General features: G+C 40.3%; 3 protein-coding genes across 7 annotated transcripts in view; 1 reads left to right on the top strand and 2 right to left on the bottom strand.

Moving 5' to 3' along the window:
- spega (striated muscle enriched protein kinase a) overlaps positions 1-2283 on the bottom strand; it is an 81247-nt gene extending 78964 nt beyond the window's left edge. For 3 of the 5 annotated variants that reach the window (XM_089133946.1, XM_089133949.1, XM_089133947.1), the window contains exon 1: positions 706-2283. In XM_089133946.1, the coding sequence (XP_088990072.1) occupies positions 706-1780 (1075 nt within the window). In that variant the 5' untranslated portion in view covers positions 1781-2283. The remainder of the gene's footprint in view (positions 1-705) is intronic. The other 2 variants (XM_089133948.1, XM_089133950.1) reach the window with 2 other exon arrangements.
- Positions 2284-2328: 45 nt separating this feature from the next.
- LOC148977652 (striated muscle preferentially expressed protein kinase-like) lies at positions 2329-20518 on the bottom strand. Its single transcript, XM_089133954.1, has 3 exons — positions 20122-20518; positions 4850-4948; positions 2329-2642 (listed from the first exon to the last, which is right to left on the bottom strand). The coding sequence occupies exons 1-3, from the start codon at positions 20471-20473 to the stop codon at positions 2329-2331; spliced, it is 765 nt and encodes a 254-aa protein (XP_088990080.1). The 5' UTR covers positions 20474-20518.
- Positions 9305-16972, top strand: LOC148977653 (uncharacterized). Its single transcript, XM_089133953.1, has 2 exons — positions 9305-9462; positions 9985-16972. Exon 2 carries the CDS (start codon positions 13047-13049, stop codon positions 14892-14894), a length of 1848 nt encoding a protein of 615 aa, XP_088990079.1. The 5' UTR covers positions 9305-9462; positions 9985-13046; the 3' UTR covers positions 14895-16972.
- Positions 20519-22288: the final 1770 nt, after the last annotated feature.

Here is a 22288-nt window from a genome sequence, read left to right as displayed (position 1 = left end):
GATGTGTCTGGTCTTTCAGTTTATAGGAATATTCCGCATTCAGTTCAAGTAAAAAAAGCAAAAAACCTTAAATTAAATCCAATTACAATGGATATGAATGGTACCAATTTATAATCATTAAAATACTCAAGGTTTCAACAATAAAGCCACAAGACATTAATAATATGTGTTAACATGATTTTAATATGAAAAATGTGGTTACTAACCCTTTCTATGGAAAACTATATCAAATTGTACAACTATCCTTGACAACGTATAGCTAAAACCTTAAAACAGCTCTCTAACAGTGATTTATACAGATTAACAGCTCAAGTCACAAACAACTTTTAACAAGAAGTAGTATAAGTGCTTTTATAAAATTTTATAAAGCTGCACATGTCTGTAATTAAATATTCAAAAAATGATCTCCAATCATTTTCATTGTAAGCACTTAACCTAAATGTTTATTAGAAAAAAAAATAGGGACAAGCCAAAGTTATTTTTGTGGTAAATAATATTATGCCACAAAGTATGTGGATTGAACTTAACCTACAGTATATTGAACCCAGAATATTCTTTTAAATGTTTACTTTAATCAGATTTATTCATGAACTTTCATCCAGTTAACTGCAGTGCTTGACATTTGACAGCATTTACACAAACACGAGTCACACAATATATTTTAACTGTACCTGGTTAACCTAACATTTCTAGAAGAAGTTTTACCTCTGTTTCTTCTGGCTGGTTTTCCTTCATTTTTGTTTGCTTCCTTTTGACCAAACTCTGCTTTTTCTGCCTCTTCATCCACAGGCTTATTTTCAACCACAATAGTAGGTATGGTTACTTTAGGTGCAAGTAATGAGTCTTTTTTCTCCTCTTTCTCCTTAAATGATTTTGGGAGCGTGGAAACTGAACCAAACAACCTTGGAGGTTTTAGGGGTGCTTGCAACAAACCCACTTGCATTTTGTGTTGGGAAGGTGGTATTTCTACAGGTGACTTTGGTAATTTGCAGGATGCATTTATTCTTGGTACCCTTGGTGAACACTGTCCTGGTATTTTACTGAAAGCAACCTTTTCATTGATGACTTTTCTGTCTAACAATCGCCCAGGGTTAGAATTAATCCTGGACTGGTTTTCTGTAATATCAGGGGGTGCTTTCCTTTCATGTTGTGTTGAGTCCTCTGGCATTTTCTTTATCGGTAGGTCTGGTGATTCTTCCTTTTCCAAGGTGGAGGATCGTTTTTTTGCCTCTGATAAATTACTTGAATTAGTATATTTTTTCTCTCTTGTATCTTGCACCTTCTGAATTATCTGGGCTTGAACTGACTCAGTGTTTCTAGTAGACTGTTTGTCAGTCTGGGTGAGCTGATCCATTGAAAAGGCTTTCTTGATGTTGGACTTTCCGACAAGTTTCTTTATTCTGTGAAGCTCTTCTGAGAGTTTACTCTGAAAACCTTTCTCTACATAGGTTGACTGTTCCTCCAGAGAGGATGCTTTCTGCTTGAAGAAAGACCTCTTAAGTGCTACATCACTCTTGTCTTGGGGCGTCCCTGCTTTACTCCTTTCATTCTCAGACCTGCACGATGATGTTCGATTGAAACCCCATGAAAGTCTTGATGAAGACACCTTTGGAATGTTACTGCTGTGGCTTTGTTCCTCAAAAGCTCTCACTTTGTCTAAAATTTTGGAACATTGCTGTGTCACTTTGGGCCTTTGGATAGAGGATGCTTCTTGGGAACCACTGCTTTGAGATGAAGTGGAGATTTTTGATATCTTAACATGAAGTTCAGATCCATTCATGGCTGTTTTGGTGCATTTGTGGGCAGTTGTTCGATCTACACCACTTAAGGTAATGGGGCTTTGAGCTTTTTGGAATGGCTGGGTTTGGACAAATAAAGAAGCTTCCCTTGTTTCAAAGTCCAATTGGCCCCTGAAATGAGGGTGATTGTGGAAAATGTTGTGTTATGACGGGAAGTAAAAATAATAAAATGGCAAAGTGCAAAATAAAAAAAATGGTCAAACACAGCATGCACAGAAAAACATGTTGAAACATATAAAACATTGTGGAAGTTTCAAATCTAAAAATAAAACAAAAGGCATGCAAAAAGGTTTGTAAAAAAAGCCATGGCAAACATTATCACAGCATATCAAAATATAATGCAAGTGGAGTCTGAGGAAAGTGAAAAAAACAGCATAAATAAATGGCTGCACTAAATGAAAACAATAATGTAATGGAAATTATTTTTAAAATGTTTCTTTAGACCCGTTGTAAACTAAATTGAAAAAAAAAATGTTGCCCCCCCTAATTCAAGTAAATTTGTGCCTTTTCATATCCAGCATGCCAGCACTCATTCTTGAACACTGTAAATGGAAAAGGTCCTTCTTCGATAGAGGCTCAAAACACTGCCATAGTAGTCACTGGCTAAAGACATATTCTCCTCTGACCCCACTGCAATGTAGTACACACTTATTTGTGAGGCCCGCACAAGAGCGTCAATCCCCAGGTGTCTGACCGGAGGGCTCTCAACACACCCAGCATTTGCTTGCCTTGCAGGTGACAAGGGAGCCTCAAGACCAGGAGCTCTAGAGCCCAAGGTTCGCATTTCCCTCTCCATTACGAGACCATCACTTGGGATTTGGGAAAGCATTGCTCTCCCCCTGCCTGAAAATATATAATCATCTGTTATATTACAATAATGTAGTGTAATGTAATGTTTTATCAATCTGTTGAATAGATGTTAAATATGAATTCTGAGCTTTGTTGGAGGGTTTACTTTGGAAGCTTGTTTCTGCCATAGAATAAAAATAAAAAAAAAGGAAATTGAGATAACTTTATAACTTTTGTATCTCACAATTATGTCTGTTTTCTCTAACACAGTCTCATCCCAAAAAGTCATATAACTGACGTTTTGGGACGTATTTTGACCATACGTCAATATCAGCCTTTTTAGGGCCCCCTTAAACGTCGGTAGATGGCGATCCCGGGCCGTCATATAACTGACGCTTTACCTTTAACGTCAGTTAGGTGACGGGTTAGGTTTAGGGTTAGGTTTAGGTATGGGGTAGAGTTAGGATCCCATAACCTCATCTACCGACGTTTAAGGGGGCCCTAAAAAGGCGAATATTGACGTATGGTCAAAAGACGTCCCAAAACGTCAGTTATATGACGTCTTGGGGTGAGACCGGGTTGGTTTTCTCACAATTGCAGGTTTACATTTAATTCTTAATTTTACATTTCGCAAACTCTTACTAAGAATTATCTCTATCTCTCGCAATTCTGACTTTACATCCCACAATTCGGATTTTATAACACACAATTGCAAGTCAGAATTGAGAGATATCAACAGTATTTTTTTTCCTCAGAACCGATTTTAATTACACGAGAGTATATGTTAACTTCATGCTGATTTGTACTACACTGTAAAAATTTTTTTCAAGATTTGTTATCACAACATTTTTTCTTTTGTCAAATCAACTTTATAATAATTTATTTAGTTGAGATAACTTATTATTTTGAGTTTCTGATGGTTAAATTAATCTCCTTCATTGTATTAACTCACTTTTTCCAGTTCAATGAACTTAAAATTTTAAGGCAACCAGGTTACTTACATTTTTAAGTTAAACCATCAATATTTTTTTTACAGTGTAGGCTTTCACCAAGATAAGCAAAACTAAGACGTAGCTTTACAGTAAACTATGCTTCTCCATCTATTTAAGCTTCTTTCCATATGGTGGTGTGACTCCCCATCTGTCCGGCGTTAATGGCTGCAGTGTACTTGGAGCGTCAGCACACATCACGGCTGCAACTACAGTGTGGTCTCCCTAGTGGACCAGCACGACAACCATCTGGATTGAGCCTGTACTTTATAACTCACAATTGCGAGTTTATATCTCAGAATTCTGAGAAAATAAATTGGAACCCCTAAAAAATTTCTATACAGAACCCTTTTTAATGGTTCAATAATAAGAACCCTTCAGGGTTCTTTGTAACAAGGAAAAAGGTTCTATACATAACCCTTTTTAAAGGGTGCAATAATAAGAACGCTTTAGGGTTCTTTGTAACCAGGAAAAGGGTTCTATATGGAACCTTTTGGGTTCATTCATTATCACTTGTTTTGTCCTTTTCAGATTAAATATTTCATATTATTGACAAACATCAAGACCCTAAAATAAATATATGAATGCATGTGAATGATCACAAAATTCAAGATATGGGGGTTAGAAAATGTATATATTTATATAATTTTATGTAATTAATCAATATCACAAGACAACATGAATAGTGCCATTTCAGTTTTTTTTTCCTCAAAAAATCTGCATGATTAAAATGTGATATTAAGTTACTACAACAGTTTAATAAACAATAATCTAAATGTTGCAGAATAATGTAATATATGAATGAATATAAAGAACCTTGTGCAAAAAGGGTTCTTTCTTGTCATTATAGAAACTTTTTAGCATAAAAGGTTCTTTGGAGTTGAGTAAAGAACCCTATTCTTCAAATATAGAACCCCAACAAGCCATTTTTTCTTAGAGTGTAGCTAAACTAGCAATGAAGTCAGACTAGTCAGAATTGCAACTTTATATCATGCAATTCTGACATAATTTGCAAATAAGAAAAAGAAAAGTCAGAATTACACGATATAAATGTTGAAATTTATTTAAAAAAAATTATTCTGTGATAGAAGCAAGCTTCCATAGTTTACCCATCACATTTTTAGTTTTCCATGCTGTATATGATTATAGTTCCTTTTGTTAGAATATAGTGATTATTAAAACACCTTGTTATGATTTTGTGGCCACATGTGGAAATTGATGCTACAAACTGAATATTGCTGAAGAGAAAAAAAACACTCAGTATGTTCTTACCAGTCGGTTGACTGTTGATTGCTTGAGGAGGCATGAACTGTTCCTTCATCTCCATGGAAACCTGAGGCTCTGCACTTTCATCTTCTGTACTGTTTGAGTCTACAGGAATGGGTTTGGCATGTTGAAATGGGCATGTTTACAAACAAAACATACATACAGTAGCATAGATGCTTTCCTATGAAAGAAAGAAAGAAAGAAAGAAAGAAAGAAAGAAAGAAAGAAAGAAAGAAAGAAAGAAAGAAAGAAAGAAAGACATCTGCAGAGCAAGCTTATTACTAAATGCTTTTTCACCCAAAAATGAAAATTAAGTATTCCATGTGACTACAGTGGCTCAACTATAATTTATCAAGCGACGAGAATACTTTTTGTGCTGAACATCCCACCCCACCCCCCATCCCCCCCCCCAAAAAAAAATAAATAAATAAATAAAAAATAAATAAATAACAACTTTATTCGACTATTCCTTTTCTTCCTTCTGGGTCTGAGACGAGAGTTCAAGCGTCGTGGAAATCTCTTGAACTCTCGTCTCAGGCCTACAATAAAGAAAAGTATAGTCAAATAAAGTTGTTATTTTTGTTGGGGGTTTTTTCACACAAAAAGTATTCTCGTCGCTTGATAAACTTATAGTTGAGCCACTGCAGTCACATCCCTAGGGTGCCTATGTAGGAGTGATCCAGCTCTCAAATTTAATCAAAAATATCGTCATTTGTGTTCCGAAGATGAACAAAGGTCTTACGGGGTTGGTACAGCATTGGGGTGAGTAATTAAAGACTTATTTTTCATTTTTGGGTGAACTATCCCTTTAAGTTTAATAATGTAAATCAAACTGAAACTAGCTTTCCAAATGAAAACCTACAGTACAGTTCTGTGTATTATATTGTATGGCTGCAATCCCCCCAAAAAATCAAAGAGCCCAGTAATGAAAGATTAGGATTTTAGAAATGTATAACAACAATTACCATTGCTTTGCTTCCTACACAAGCGAAAAACTTCACTTCCATAACGGCAGCAAGCAGAGGTGGACAAGAGAAGACTGTTACTATAGAAACCAATGTCTGCAGACATGTACTTGTGTGGGAGCATAAACATAACACACATGCTCTCTCTCTCACACACACACACACACACACACACACACACACACACAGGCTAAATTTCTAAATTGTATAATCGTTCAAGCCTTATTATGTGTTGCACCCAACAATTTGTGATGTCAATATATAAAAATGTACCTACAGAAATATTTTCTTGGCAACTATTTTAAAGCCTGTTTAACCATCTATGGCAAGATTGTGCGCACACTTTAATTGTTACATTTGTAAGAAAAAAGCTTCTGATTTTGGACTTTCTACAGTTTTGTTGTAAGCAAAACACACCATGAGTGAATCTCCCAAACGTCCAGCTAGAATGCCCAGCTCTCTGGAAAGACAAAAAAAATAAAATAAAATAAAATAAACAAAAGGCTGTCTGTTAATTTTGAGAAGTGCTAATTAGTATTTTTTTTTTTTTCTTAGCCTGCTTGTTGCATCTATAGGGTTATGCCAGTAGTGTAATTTTATGTGGCTTTCATTCAACAGTCTATACATAAATATATGGTGATGACACAGGACTGATAACTATAGTATATTAAACAGAATGCCTATATGCTTTTTCCCCATTTGTCAATTCTCATGCTGGCGTGCAGCTTTTTAAATGCACTCCCACATTGCTACCAAGGCAACTAGGATGTTCCTATGGGTATAGTCTTTTCAGTGCGTGAGAAATTGTTTATTATTCACATTAAAGGCAAATAACTAAAAAATGTCTGACATGAAAAAACAACAACATTGTTTCTGTGCCATCAGTTCTGTTGTTTTAAAGTCAGTGTACTGGCTGTACATAAAAAAGGAACTATAACAGACCTATACAACTTATTTTACATTGCTTGCCAAATGTAATAAAAATCTCGAAAGGTAAATTTGTAAAGTTTCTGAAGTTATTTATCTGGATAGACTGCTTCGACTCACCTGGAATCTTTTCTTTGACCAGATTTTCTTCATGGCCTCAGATGAACTTAATCTCCCTTTCAGACTAAACAACAGAGTCACCTGTCAGTGTTTCTGTAAATAATATCACTGTCTATTTCTAAACTGACTCCTGGTTATTTCTGACACTCCTGATAGTCTCAATTACTGCAGGTCCTTCCCAGAGCTTTTACCTCAGGAAGAATGTACCAGAATCCACTATTATGCAAAAAGCACTAGAAATAGTACAAACATCCAATCATGATCCTCGTGTGACAAATGAAGAAAAACAAATTCCTCAAGTAAACAACAACATCCAAGTTCTATTGAATCCCCCAGAAGCTTATGAATGACAAACATAAATCCAAGTGACAGTATATTCCAAGGCACAGCAGGAGGTGGAGGTTAGATCGTTCCTAGTCACAACAGAAGGGATGAGAAAACTGTCTTTAACAGATACCCACTTGCATTCTCACAATCCCTTTTGGAGATAAAGATATAAATAGGGGAGTGGTAGAGGAGATAAACTGAAGAGAGAAACAAAGAACAAGCAGCAGCCAATAACAAAGGCAGATCTCAGTGCAATCAAAGCAAAAGATTTTCAGCAGCCTTAGCGGGCACTCTCTCTTTCTCTCTCATCTCTTCCTTTGTCTCTGGTGCTGGTGTGAAGAGAGAGACTATTGGTCTCAGCACAAAGCATTAATTATATATTCTGTCAGGCAGTGATTACGTCACACTACTCCCATGTCGATGGTGCTGCTGCTGGAACTGGAATGATAAAGGAGGAAATCTGACACAGAGAATTAGCTTTCGCTTCTAAATAATAATACATTTAATTTGTAAGAGCTTTTCTAAGTACTCAAAGACAGAAGAAACACAATAGAAAGTAGGAAACACTAAAAACAGACAGGATTAATTTAAACATTAAAATGAATTTTAAAAAGATGCGTTCGTGTCAAGGTTTGAATTTTGGAAGGTCAGTGCAGTCACAGATTTGTTGGGGTAAAGAGTTCCAGAGGGAGTGGGCAGCGACTGAGAAGGCTCTATCACCCCAGGTCCGGTGTTTGGTCCTGGGAGTCAAGAGGTTTGCATCAGAAGAGCGGAGGCAACGAGATGGGTTGTGGCGGTGGAGCAGGTCAGTCAGGTAGGAAGGGGCCTGGTTATAAAGGGCTATTTGTGTATTCAAGGAGAAGGATCTTGAATTGAATTTGTTGTGGGGCCCAATGGAGGTTCTTGGGCCAATCCCAATTCTACCCCTTACCCCTTCACTTTCCCCTTCCCCTCCGTTTTGCGCGTCCACGTGAAGAGGTAGGGCTGTCCCAATTCTCTTTTGGTTGGAGGGGGAGGGCTAGGGGGAAGGGCCAGATAGCCCTTCAAACGAAGATTTTTCGGGAGCACACTTCAAACGAAGGGGTATGAGAAGTGTCATTGCTAACCCAGGCTACAGATGCAAAATGGCTGCCCAAGCGAAAAAGGAGACCTATAAATGTAAGTATTTGTGGCTTTAATAAGTATTGTAATGACAATAATGATTTGCTTTATGTTACATTCAATATTGTGTTCATATTTACGGTCAGTTTCTTCACAGAAACGTTTGTAAAAAAATCGCTAAAATTACTGTAGTTTGCTAACGATAGTCCCGCAACATATTTTCGTCGTCTCCGTTGTTTCCTGCGAACTTCACAAGATAAATGCAAGAAAATAGCTGTAACCCACGCGACTGAGATAACTGCAGCTGTCGACGGCATCTTGGAAGTTGTGATAAACATCGGCGCATCTCCTGTGACGTAGGCGCTAGCGACGACTTATAATGACGTTTAACGGAGGCGTAGAGGTGTCCCATTTCTTAGGATAATATTTTCACCCCTACACATTGCCACTCTGTTTCAAGGGTCAAGGGGAAGGCGAAGGGGTAGGGCTAGGGGAAAGTGAAGGGGTAAGGGGTAGAATTGGGATTGGCCCTTTAAGGACTGGAGTGATGTGATCACGGGTGTGGGAGTGGGTCAGTAGACGAGCAGCAGAGTTCTGAATGTATTGGAGTTTGTTTAAGCTTGTCAATGTTTTGCCGTACAAGATGCTATCACAGTGCATGCGACTTCAACATTCATTTATAGAAGCCATATGTTGCAGACTTCATCTCTCTCCTAGCTTCCTTTGATCTCAAATGGCTCATCACCACAGGTACACACAAGTCAGGCAACCAACTGGACATGGTCTACACACGCAACAGCATCACAGACTACATTTTGGTGAAACCTCTCCACGTTTCAGATCATTTACTCATTACCTTCAATCTACAACTTATTACCCACACACCACCAACTCCACCTGCAGTTACTTTCAGGCGAAACCTGTGCACTCTTTCTCCATCCCATCTTTCCTCTGCTGTGTCATCTTCTCTTCCTTCACCCTCACATTTCTCATCCCTGGATGTGAATACTGCAACAGATACTTCATGCTCCATTCTAACCTTGTCTTTAGACAATATCTGCCCTCTCTCCACCAGGCCAGCAAACGTTACTACCTCCAACCCCTGGTTATCTGAGGTTCTTCGTGAACACCAGACTGAACTCAGGGCAGAGGAGAGGAAATGGCACACATCTGACCTCAGTAGGTACCGATCTCTGCTTTCTGCCTTTTCCACTGAAGTTCATGCTGCAAAATCTTCATACTTCCACAACAAGATCAACAGTGCCTCTAACACACTAACAAAACTACAACTATCAGCGGTCAGTTCTCAGCGCCACACACACAGGAACCCAGACTACCCTCTCCCCCAGCCAACAACCCTCTCTTCTCCTTCACACCACTAACCGAGGAAGAAGTATCTAAGCTTCTCCTCTCCAGTCATCCTACCACCTGCCCTCTTGATCCCATCCCATCATATCTGCTCCAAGCAATCTCTCCTACACTTCTTCCAGCTCTCACACACATCATAAACTCATCCCTCCACACTGGCATATTCCCTACAGCATTTAAGCAGGCTCGGGTAACTCCACTGCTTAAAAAAATAAACACTGAACACATCACTCTTAGTAAACTATAGACCTCTCTCTCTCTCCTACTATTCATTGCAAAAACACTTGAACGAGTTGCTTTCAACCAAGTATCATCTTTCCTGTCTCTGAACAGCTGGATGTCAACCAATCCGGCTTCAAGAAAGGGCATTCAACCGAGACGTTGCTGTCGGTCACCGAAGCCTTGCGGATCGCTAAAGCTGCTTCCAAATCATCAGTCCTTATCCTCCTGGATCTGCTGACCTTCACAGACCACATTTCAAAGACAGCTAGATCATGCAGGTTTGCTATGCACAACATCAGGAAGATCATGCCTTTCCTAACTGAGCATGCAACATAGCTTCTTGTCTAGGCCCTAGTCATAGGCTTGATTACTGCAATGCTTTTCTGGCTGGACTTCCATCATGTGCAACTAAACCTCTACAAATGACCAAGAATGCTGCAGCTCGTCTGGTCTTCAACGAGCCCAAAAGGGCCCACGTCACTCTGTTCATCTCTCTGCACTGGCTGCCACTCGCTGCTCGCATCAAGTTCAAAGCATTGACATTTGCGTTCAGATTGGCCACAGGATCAGCTCGCTCCTACTTCCACTCATTACTACAAGTCTACATCCCTAGCAGAAGCCTACAATCAGTCAATGAGCGACGGCTCGTGGTACCATCACAGAGAGTCTCAAAATCACTTTCCAGAACGTTCTCATTCACGGTACCACGGTACCACCCTCATCCGGAATGCAGAATCCCTGTCAGTATTTAAAAGACAACTGAAAACTCTTCTCTTCCTTGAGCACTTAACATCATAATAATAAAAAAATCCTTTTCTTTTAAATCCCTGCTTATCTGGCTTATGCTACCCGTGCAATGTCTGAACTTTGTATTTTGAGAAATTGCGTTGGTTTTGCCTTTGTAAGTCGCTTTGGATAAAAGCGTCTGATTAATGACTAAATGTAAATGTACAGTAAGTAGTCGATTCTGGAAGTGATGAAGGCGTGGATGAGGGTTTCAGCAGCGGAGAAAGAGAGCGAAGGACTGAAAGAGGCAATGTTTTTTTAAGTGAAAAAAGGCAGTTCTGGTGATTTGTTTTATATGCGGTTCAAAGGAGAAGTTATTGTTAAAGATGACTCCGAGGTTGTGACTGAGAGGTAATGAGAGAGTTATCAACAGTGAGGGAGAAGCTGTGAGCAATTTTAGTGATGATTTGGGACCGATGATGATCAAATGTGTTTTTTCATCGTTAAGGAAAAAAAGGAAGGAAATTGGTGTGCATCCAGGATTTAATATCAGTGAGGCATTTGGAGACAGTAGAGTGGGTTACGGAGGTGATGGATTGGTGGAGATGTAAAGCTGAATATCATCGACAGAACAGTGAAAGTTGAGACCATGGCGAATGATGTTGCCAAGGGGGAACAGGTTTATTATGAAGAGGAGAGGACCAAGCACCAAACCCTGGGGACACCTAGGGACAGCGGAGCAGTGGAAGAAGTATGACCTGTTTTCTGTCAGTTAGATATGATTGAAACCAGGAGAGAGCGGTGCCGGTAATGTTGAGGGAGATTCGAAGAATGGAGTGGTTGATAGTGTTGAAAGCTGCAGTGAGATCCAGGAGGATGAGGATGGTGAGATGACCAGCATCAGTGGAGAGAACAATGTCAGTGGTGACTTTAAGGAGGGCTGTTTCAGTGTTGTGTTTTGAAGGAAAGCAAGATTGAAATGGTTCGAACAGATCACAGATCATTTGAGCAGAGGTGGGTTATGAGTTGTTTGTTCCAGTATCTTTGACAGAAAGGAAAGATTGGAAATGGGCTGAAAATTTGACATGATGGGGGTTCAGTCCAGGTTTTTTTAAGGATATGGATGACAGCAGCCAGTTTGAGTGAAGCAGGAATTGTGCCAGTGCTGAGAGAGGAGTTAATGATTTCATTAACTCATGATTTTTCGATGAGTGTAGAAATAGCTGGTAGACAGTTTTTGATGTGGTACGATGGGATGGTGTCCATAAAAATCTATCTCGCCTAGGGCAACCAAAGGGCTAGGGCCGGTCCTGCAAGTAAATGTTTTTATTCCAGTTATGATTGTAGACAGCTCCCCTGCCGACACAGGGGAGAACTGACACAAGGACAGAGAAGTTAAGAGAGCAGGAGCAAGTGATGGAGTAGGAGTGTAAGCAGTAGTGTGGACAGGTTGCTGTAAGGGTGTAAATTTTTGTCAGAAAAAATGAAAGAAAAAAAAGGATATTTTTTTCAGTTGTGAAAGAGTTGGTGGTTTTATCACTGGGTTTGAGAAGTTTGTTTACTGTTGAAAAAAGAGCCTTGGGATTGGTAGAACCAGAGTGTATGAGGTGTGAGCAGTAGGTGGGCCGGGCAGTCTTGAGTGCTTCTTTATATTGCTCAATCTGTCTCCCTCCACCCTGAATGTCTATGTTGCCACTATCTGCGGCGTTCCAGCAGTACCTCCCCCAAAAGGCGAAGTCCAAATCGAGTAGGGTGGGGCTGCCCCCTCCGCTGTGGGACAACCGAGGTTGTTCTCACAATGGCGCCCTTTAGGAAAGGATGCATGTTGCCCGCCGTTTGCAGCGTTTCGGGCCGCATCACTTTCCAGCGAAAATATGATAATAAAGCATCGATTATGGTCGCAAGGGCCGTATCGACTACAGCCTGCCGGTATTCCGCTTCAGGTAGTTGAAAGAGATGCTCAGAAGACACCAGAGGCCAGTCTCGAGAGGCTGGTACCCTTAGTAGATTTTGTAGAAGGGTGGAATCATCTTCCCAGCATATCTGCATGGGTCCTGCAGATAATTAAATCTGGGTAAAGACTGCAGTTCACGAAACCCCCCCCCCCCCCCCCACCCACACACTTTTTCTGGGGTGGTGCACACTACGGTGGTCCCAGAGCAGGCTCAGGTGATGGAACAAGAAGTACAGACTCTGCTGTTGAAGGGAGCCATAGAACGTGTTCTTCCGTTAGACAGGGAGTCCGGGTTTTACAGCCGGTACTTTATAGTTCCAAAGAAGGATGGGGGGTTGAGGCCAATTTTAGATCTCAGGGTGTTGAACCGATCTCTGAGGAGGTTCAGGTTCAAAATGTTAACCATCCCTGCAATCGTGAGTCAGATCAGGTCCAAGGACTAGTTTGTCATGATAGATTTAAAAGACGCCTATTTTCACATCTCCATCCTTCCATGTCACAGGAGATACCTGAGGTTCGCTTTCGCGGGCGAAGCTTACCAATATCGGGTTCTTCTGTTCGGCCTAGCACTCTCTCCCCGCAGATTCACCATGTGTATGGACATGCTCCACTGAGACTTCAAGGGATTGGTATATTGAATTATCTCGACGACATTCTGACTCATTCTGGCTCAGTCTCAAGAGATGGCAGTTCGGCATCGAGATGTCGTCCTTGGCCACATTCAAAAATTGGGATTGAGACTCAATGTAAAGAAGAGTGTGCTAGAACCATCCCAGTCCACGACATTTTTGGGAGTCGTGTGGAACTCGACTACAATGCAGGCACGTATGTCTCCCGCACGTATCGAGTCAATTCTGGGGATGGTATCCAGGGTGAAGCTGGGCCAGGCCATCACTGTATACGTCATGGCAGTGGCATCCAACATTATTCCTTTGGGCCTCTTACACATGAGGCCCCTTCAGTGGTGGTTGAAAACCAAGGGGTTCTCCCCCAAGGGGAATCCATTTCATATGATCAGGGTAATGCGCAGGTGCCTTCGTTCTCTGCAAATATGGAAGAAACCTTGCTTCCTATCCCAAGGGCCAGTGTTGGGGGTGTCATGTCGCCGGGAAACCGTTTCGACAGACGCCTCCCTCACTGGCTGGGGCGCGGTTGTGGACGGCCGCTTTGCCAGGGGTCTGTGGCAGGACCATCATCGTACTTGGCATATAAACTGCTTAGACATGATGGATGTGTTCAGGGCTTTGAGGAGCTTCCTCCCAGACATCAAGGGTCGCCACGTCTTAGTACGGACAGACAATACGTCAGTGGTAGCCTTTCTGAACCGACAAGGGGGACTCAGATCGCGCCCCCTGTGCAGACTGGCGCATCAGATTATCCTTTGGTCCTAGGGGAAGATATTGTCAATAAGAGCAATGTATATTCCGGGGGTTCAGAATCAGGGAGCAGACATCCTGTCGAGGCAGGGGCTGAGGCCCGGGGAATGGAGACTTCATCCGGAGGTGGTGAAGTCGATATGGGAGAGGTTTGGACCAATAGAAGTGGATCCATTTGCGTCTCGAGAGACGTCCCACTGTCCACTTTGGTTCTTCCTCTCACATCCAGCCCCACTGGGGTTGGATGCCATGGTACAGGTCTGGCCGAGGCTTCGTCTGTACGCATTTCCCCCGATCGCTCTAATCCCGGGAGTCCTGGAGAGGGTCCGTCAGGAGGGCATCAGTCTACTTCTGGTTGCCCCAAGATGGCCAACACTAGTATGGTTTTCGGACATAATATCACTCCTCATAGCTCCGCCATGGCAGATCCCTCTGAGGAAGGATCTGTTGTCTCAGGCGGAGGGCACAATCTTCCACCCGCACCCAGAGCTGTGGAAGCTGTGGGTCTAGCCTCTGAGGAGGTTCAGTACCTGAATGCTGGCTTATCAGCTGGAGTGGTCGAAACCATACTTAGCTCTAGGGCTCCATTTACCAGGAGATTATATGGCCTCAAGTGGAACCTGTTTGTCACTTGGTGTAGGGAACTTGGGTTAGATCCAGTAAACTGCCCGGTGGCTTCAGTTCTGGAATTTCTCCAAGATCGTTTCTCTGCGGGTCTCTCCCCGTCCACTCTTAAGGTGTACATGGCTGCCATTTCGGCTTTCCACGTGCCATTAGATGGTGGACCTCTGGGGAGGCACCAGTTGGTCATTAGGTTTCTCTGTGGTACTTGGAGGATGAGGCCGGCAACCAGGTCCAGGGTTCCTGCCTGGGACCTGGCAATAGTTCTGGAAGGGTTATCCCTGGCCCCCTTCGAACCTTTAGAGTCGCCTTCACCTCGTCCTTGCCTTCACCTCTGGCCTTAAGGGCTCACTCAACTAGAGGCATGGCTTCCTCTAGGGCCCTTCTTTCGGGAGTACATCTACAGGAGATCTGTGAGGCAGCCGGCTGGGCTACCCCACATACTTTCATTAGGTTTTACAGTCTCCACCTTCCCAGTACACCCGGTGCACACGTGCTCAGTCCTTGCTGAGTGCCTATACAGTTTCACTCCGGCGCGGGTCTTTTCGGTGCGTGGCCTAGTGGGCACTCGTTCCCCAAAGAGTCGATTTTATCGACGCAGTGTTGAGTTCCCTCGATAGGGAACGTCTTGGGTTATGACTATAACCATTGTTTCCTGAGAAGGGAACGAGACACTGCGTCGTGTTGCCACACCCCTTAAGACCCTTGAGCGTCTTGCTTCATCGCGAAGCTAGTGTGTGTTGTGACAGCGTCACTTTTAGACTTCCGGGTATGCCGTCACATGTTACGTCACGACGCAACACCAATCAGGATTGGATTAGTTTCATTCATACTTCAGAGGCGCACGCTTAGGGAGCGTCCCCAAAGAGTCGATTTTATCCATGCAGTGTCTCGTTCCCTTCTCAGGGAACAAGGGTTATAGTCATAACCCGAGATGTTATCCATGAACAGGGTGGAATATTATTACTGGCAGGATCAAATAGGGAGTCAGACAAAGACTACAAAGACTCAGTGTGGGCTTTGTGTGCCCCCTGAACCCCAACCCTCACCACCAAATACAAAAATAAATACATTGCATAACTTTAATTTATATTCATAAGCCTTCACTATTTTGTGACATCAGTGGGGAATATACACCCTTACTTTTTCTATAAACATTGTAGTGCTTTGTGTGAGACAGTACATTGATGTTAAAGTGATTCTTTCCTTGTCAAAAATGTATGTAAACCCCCTCATCAGGTTGATCAAAAGTCAGTCTTTGTTTGCAGTCAGACAAAAAAAAATTAATAGAATAGAATTATGTTGAATATGCCAAAACCGTTTTATGTAGTGTGGACAAAACAATTGGTCAGTTTGATCAACGTTTTGATATTACAAACCTTATCATAGCAAACTGGATGCTAATAGCACTCACCTGTTGTCTCTGCCACACAAATATAGATCTCTGAATTCAGAATTTAAATTGCACAAACGAAACTCACCTTGTTCTTTCTGCTTCCTAGAACAAACAGTTCTCCTCCTTAAACTACTCGAAGCATCCATCTGATCAAACAGCTTTTGCTTTATCATGTCCTCAGTCTTATGATGTCATTCTTGACTTATCTCTCGACCAAAAAAGTAAAGCTTATATTTTCCTCCCTAAAAGTGTGGAAATTTCACCCTTTTGTCCATGTATGCTTCTCTCACTGGATTATACATCAGAATGCACTGGTGTTGTTGGGAGAGTCCAGTGGTCTATTTTGAGTGGTATAATAAACCCTTAGAGGACCCCTCTCACACTCTGCCTTTCACTAATACCACCAGATTACCATGAATGCATATTCAGGTTTTGGCACAAGCTCTTCATCATAGCTCTTCTTTCTATCTGTGAATTTCACAACAACAAATCTCCATTTTCATACTTTTTTCAATCTCATTGCTTGTACTTCAGGTGTTCTTCCCCAGCTACTAAGACATTCTGTGCTCTCCTCTATTAGTTTTCATACAAAGTCCAAATTTATTTTAATTTTATAAGTCAAGCCAAGAATTATCCAACTGTGTTTTTCAATAAGCAACCTTTCATTCACTTAATGGGAAATAAATCTATCACTGGATAAATGATTCTAAGCAATTCCTAAAGCCTTTACTTGTTATCATTTTGAGTCTAAATAGAAACACAGGCAGCAGTCCAACATAGCCACATCTATAATTGAGGATGATGTGTAGCAGAGTAACAGTAAATCTGTAACTGGAGCTCTGGCACATTCCAGGCTGTAAATACCCTGAGATAGACAGAGAGAGAGAGAGAGACTGTGTGAGAGAAGAGAACGGGATGAGATACACACAGTCCCTAAAAGCGAAAGAGTAAGAGGTGCTGAGTGTTTTGACAGCTGATGACCCTGCAGTCATAAACATTTATTGTGTTGTAGTTGGTGTGGCTCTTATGTGCTGAGTGTACCTCTATTATTAATAATAATAAATAAATAAATACTTTAAGGTCTATGGATAATATTTACACTATAAGAATTTTTATTTTACAAAATAATATTTACTATTACACTCTTACAAGAGAAAGTTTCTAAAAATAGGATTTTACCGAAAATGCCATAGAAGAACCTTTTTGGGTTCCCAAAATAACCTTTAAGTGAAAAGTTCCTATAACAATTTTTTTTCTTGCTGATTTTATTAATATAAAGAGCTCTTTATTAATATTTTATTAATATAAAGGGCTCCCTTTCCCACTATAAAGAACCTTTTGTGGTTTGGAAAGATTCCATGGAGGATGAAGATTGTTTTATAAAACCAATAAACCTTTTGTGACGATCAGCAGCTGTGGTGCCCTCGAGAGCCACTGGAGGGCACTCTCTTCCCATGTTATGTTTCCCCATGGACTCTTTGTGTTTTATTATGTTCAGCTGTGTTTCATTATTGGTTATTGAGTTCCTTATTTAAGCCTGAGTTTTCCCTGTGTCTCTTGCGAAGTCTTGTTACCCTGTAAGCGTATATCTCTGAGCATTTTCTCAGTTTGTGTAGTCCGTGTTTCCGGACTCTCGACCTTAGCCTGTTTCCTGGACTGTTTGTGAACCTGTGCTGCCTGCCTCGACCATTGCCTATTTAGACCATGCGTTTCTGGATTGCCCCTTGCTTTGTTTGTGTGCCTGCTTGATTTCAGTTTACGTTCAAGTATAATAAAGTGCTGCACATGGATCCGAACGTCTCTGTCCGTACGTTACACCTTTAATTTTAAGAGTGTAGAGATAAAACAGTTTGTGATTGGGAAGTATGCTTAATGGGAGATTTTTAACTTATTTAACCCTAAATATATATATATATATATAACAGTACTTTAAGGGAACATGTTACTAAGGCACTATTTTGCACCTTTTATGGGGTATAAAGTAGTCCCTTTAAAGAAGGCCTATTATGCAAAATTCATTCAAATTGGTGTTTGAACATAAATGTGTCAGCAGTGTGTACACAACCACCCTATGGTAAATATCCTTCCACTCCACTTTTTTTAATCCTGATTAATAATAAGCAGTGTCGCAGTCCTTTACAACTTCACAAATGATTAGACACCACCCACAACTGCTGACGGACTCTCTGCCCATTAGCATAACTATTAACAGGAAATGAAGCAGGTTCTGTATAATATTTTCACTTTTTCATTATGCATCTTACACTGCTTACACACAGATCTAATATACACATTTGATTTCTTTCCCGGCTGATTATGTTCACAGACATAACCGACTGTGTTCATGTGAACTTTGAAGTTTTGAGCAATAAATTGAAAGAGAAATTAGTTTAATACTCACAGGATGCGGGAGTGTGCTCTCAGAAAACCATATACAGAATAAGAAGTTTAGACTGATATGGCTTTAAAAAGGCATGCAGATAATTCACTTTTATAATGATAAAGAACTGCAATGTCAAGTGAGCATGACCACGATAGAGATCATAATAAAAGCCAGATGTTTTAGTTTTTGGCAGAGTATTGTGAGGCAAGAGCTGTAAAGGCGGGTGGGGAGCAACAGCTGATTTGCATTTATAGATTCATGCACGAAAAGAGCATGTTTTTCCTTCCACTCAAAAGCATAAGCATTTACAACATGGTATAATAAATGATCTGGAGGGTATTTCGTAGTTGTGGCCGAAATTCACAGACACATTCTCAGAGCCAGACAGTAACGGAGTACATTTACTTGAGTACAGTATACTTAAGTACAATTTTGAGGGATCTGTTGGCTACTTTACTCGAGTATCATTTTTGGGGAGTACTCGTCATGACTTTACTCAAGTACATTTGAGACGGAAATATTGTCTTTACTCCACTACATTTCTATCCATAACCGTGAGTACCGGTTACTACTTTTAAAAAAAATAAAAAATAAAAAATAAAAAAAGGAAAAAATAAAAATCTCGGAAAACCTCAATTTGTTGTTTCTCTCTCAAATGTGATTGGATTGTGCAGGCGCCACTGATTGGGACAGCCTATCAGCAATCACCTTCAGCTTTCCGCCAAAGTCAACTCAGTGGTCAGATTTGGATAAGAGAACATGGACGAAACACTGGATGGAGATACAGCCGGTTCATCTCGGGAATGTGCCGACCCGTGGCCCCACCTCGCCAGACTATTTAAATTTTCTGAATTTTCTGAAATTTTCTTAAATGTTAAATAAAGCAACTCCTTTTACATTCTCCAAGGCATTAACATTAACATTTTTCATAACTCCATGTAGGGAGTTTCTGTACATAAACGTAACCACTGTGGCAGTAGTAATACAATATTAGAAAACGTACTCTTTCTTGATCCTTTTAAAAACAAGTACTTCAGTACTTTTACTTAAGTAGACATCTGACTGTAGTACTTTTACTTGTACTTGAGTCAAATTTAGCAAGGGGTATCTGTACTTTTACTCAAGTAATAAAGCTGTGTACTCTGTCCGCCTCTGATCTAAAGGACACCAGGGAATTTGGTTTGTTGCATCTTATAAAAAGGTGCATAACAGGTCCCAGTGGGTCAACGTGATTTTTCCAAGACCAGGAACTACCCACACTCTAAAAAATGCTGGGTTGTTTTAAGCCAATTTCTATCCCAATTTTGTTTCAAACTCAAACATTGGGTTAAAAATTTAATTAAAAAATGTAACCCAATGGCTGGGTTTGTCCATTGTCCATAACTTATCCCTAAAATCAGAGGGAAATGATGAATAACGCTTATGTAAAAGCACCAAACCCAAGCTTGACATAAACTGTAAACTTGTCCCTCAAATTTGATTGGTTGATCCAGGATCAACAGAGATGTTGATCCAGAAACATGTTGCTCTTGGTGAAATCAGGTTATGCGTTGTACTTGGTGGAATCACGTTCACCGCATCCATCATACCAAGAGAGTCAGGACAAAACAACTCTCCCCTATTATATTAATTTAGACCATATAGCCAATCAGTCAAGCTGGCTTCAAACAAACATTATGCATTGGGATTGTTCCACTATAGTTCCAGTAATTCAAGACTCTTCAACCCGAAACTCAATTATCAATCTCTGTGGTTTCTGAGAGGTGCTGCGTAGTTGCAGCATACATCTTACCTTCTCCAAGGTCCAGCACAGCAAGAACAGCGCTGGTTCTAGCTTCACCCAGGTGATTAACAGCCACACAGGTGTAGAGGCCTCCATCAGCTTGTTTACAATCTCGTATCCACAAGCCATCATAATCCTCATGATCATTTATCAGAGGGTCATCATTATGGTACCAATGCAGTGTCGGTCTCGGGTTGCCTCCCACAGACACCCTCAGACGGACATCACAACCTCCCGCAACAGCAGCCCACTTCAGCTTTCGGAGGAATTTAGGTGGAGCTTCGACGGGGTACTGATCCGGGAGTTCATTCGAGGAAATCATGGAACTAGAGTTTGTCTTCAGCAATTCAGCTTTTCTCATTGTGATTATTATCTTAATCAACACTGTTAATAAAATTTTTAACCCTGTTGTGGTGTAATAACTCCTTTTGTTGCATTGACTTTAGATATTATATTCCCCAATTTTTCAGAGACTGTCATGATGAAACTTCTCAGTAATCTGCAAAAAAATTAAAAAATAAAGATTTAGCAATAAAAGAAAAAATATTTCTCTTTTGCAGAATATATAAAGCTATGAAAGCTTGTTTATTCCACACCATAAAACAATTTAAAAGATATTTGCGACTTTTTATTAATTGCGAGATATAAACTCGAGATATTTGAAAACGTCAGATTTGTGAGATAAAAAAATGCATTTACCTTTTTTATTTTTTATTCTGTGGCGGAAACAAGCTTCCATAATAAACAGAACCGTGTATAAATGAACACAAAATGAATATGTATAACATCAAAATATATCTATAATTTATTGCTATTTATTTAATAGAGTTATTAAATAGAGAGATTTTTAAAAAATTTAATAAAATAGATATCATGTATACAATGCACACCGGGGGAAAAAATGGGGTAGAAAACAATATTCACTCAGAAATTGCTAGTAAATTTCACAATCAATTACAAACAGCAACATTCAATTTATCATGATTTTTTTAGAAAGACTGAAATAGTATTTTCCTGTAAAACACACTACAAAAAAAGAGGACAATGTAGTCACAAGGGAAATTGTGCCTTACCTCATACCTCTTTATACAAATATCCAGTTAACAAGAATAAAAAGATTTTATTTTTTAAACATTTTACATGTAATTTACCTCAACTCATTGCCTTTGAATATCTCCATTCACTGCAGCTTAATCTTTAAGCCTTCTCAGGATCATGTCGTATTACCAGTGTCAGTACCAGTGTCTGTTTACACAAGAGAGGGTAATTGAGTGTTCCTTTCCTCTTTTGGATAGTGACCCTCTCTCCCAGCAATCTACCAGCACGTCACATGGCCCCTTGCTGACTAGATGGCGGGGTAGCGCATGTTAGAGCTCAAGTCATTTAAAGATCTAACACATTCCATTCTCTCTTCCCCCCTATCTTTTCTTCCATGACCTTTATACTTCACTGACTCCCTGTGGAGGTGACAGGCGAGTATGACCAGCTTTCAAGTGACAGCTGGAGCAAGGGTAGGCAGAACTTTTTAAGTCATCCCAAAGCCTCTTGTAATACTTTTACACTGAAAATTGACCATTCAAGACAGGTATGAGCTTTGTAACATTACAAAAAAAAAAATGTTACTTTGGCAGAATACTTGATTAGTTTTCAGTGGTGATCAACTGAGAAAGATGTCTTTGCATGCATAAAGACGTAGTTGCATTTACCACCAGGGACTAATTGTCGAAACTAACTGGACAAAACCAGACCCCTTGCTCTTAAAGGCATAGTACAGACAAGTAAATGTGATCACGCTCTGACATTCCTGCTCCACTCCCCTGAAACATACACTTTGTTACCATCCACCACCATTGTATTGTGAGTGTGAAAGCAAGACATTGAATGAATGTTGACTGATTTATTTGTCAAAGACAGCATGAGCCACATTACCGGAGAGTTAAGAATAATATAATGGAACATTGTTTTTTTTTTTAAATTTTTTTATTTATTTTTTTATTGTGTTGAAACAGAGAAAAGTATGCAGATGTACTTATAGTGAAGAAAACAACCAGTTTAATTGTTTTAAGTTTTCTATTGAATTAATAATACTACTATCCATTCAATTATGACATTTCCTACATTTTACAGACTGCAAATCTGGAAAAGCAAACTGTATTAATTAGCCAACTGCAATAGG

The sequence above is a fragment of the Pimephales promelas genome, chromosome 8, assembly GCF_988280905.1.
Source record: "Pimephales promelas chromosome 8, fPimPro1.hap1.1, whole genome shotgun sequence".
Classification (NCBI taxonomy): Eukaryota; Metazoa; Chordata; class Actinopteri; order Cypriniformes; family Leuciscidae; genus Pimephales; species Pimephales promelas.
This window is presented reverse-complemented; position numbering and strand designations above follow the sequence as displayed.

What these genes read in the sequence shown, in the direction of transcription:
- LOC148977653 (XM_089133953.1), top strand. Translation starts at nt 13,047, where the DNA reads ATGTCACAGGAGATACCTGAGGTTCGCTTTCGCGGGCGAAGCTTACCA.
- LOC148977652 (XM_089133954.1), bottom strand. Translation starts at nt 20,473, where the DNA reads ATGAGAAAAGCTGAATTGCTGAAGACAAACTCTAGTTCCATGATTTCC. An exon ending in TGTGCTGGACCTTGGAGAAG is followed by an intron (nt 4,949 to 20,121) that starts GTAAGATGTATG and finishes CCATTCCTGTAG; the next exon opens with ACTCAAACAGTACAGAAGAT. An exon ending in AATCAACAGTCAACCGACTG is followed by an intron (nt 2,643 to 4,849) that starts GTAAGAACATAC and finishes ATATATTTTCAG; the next exon opens with GCAGGGGGAGAGCAATGCTT.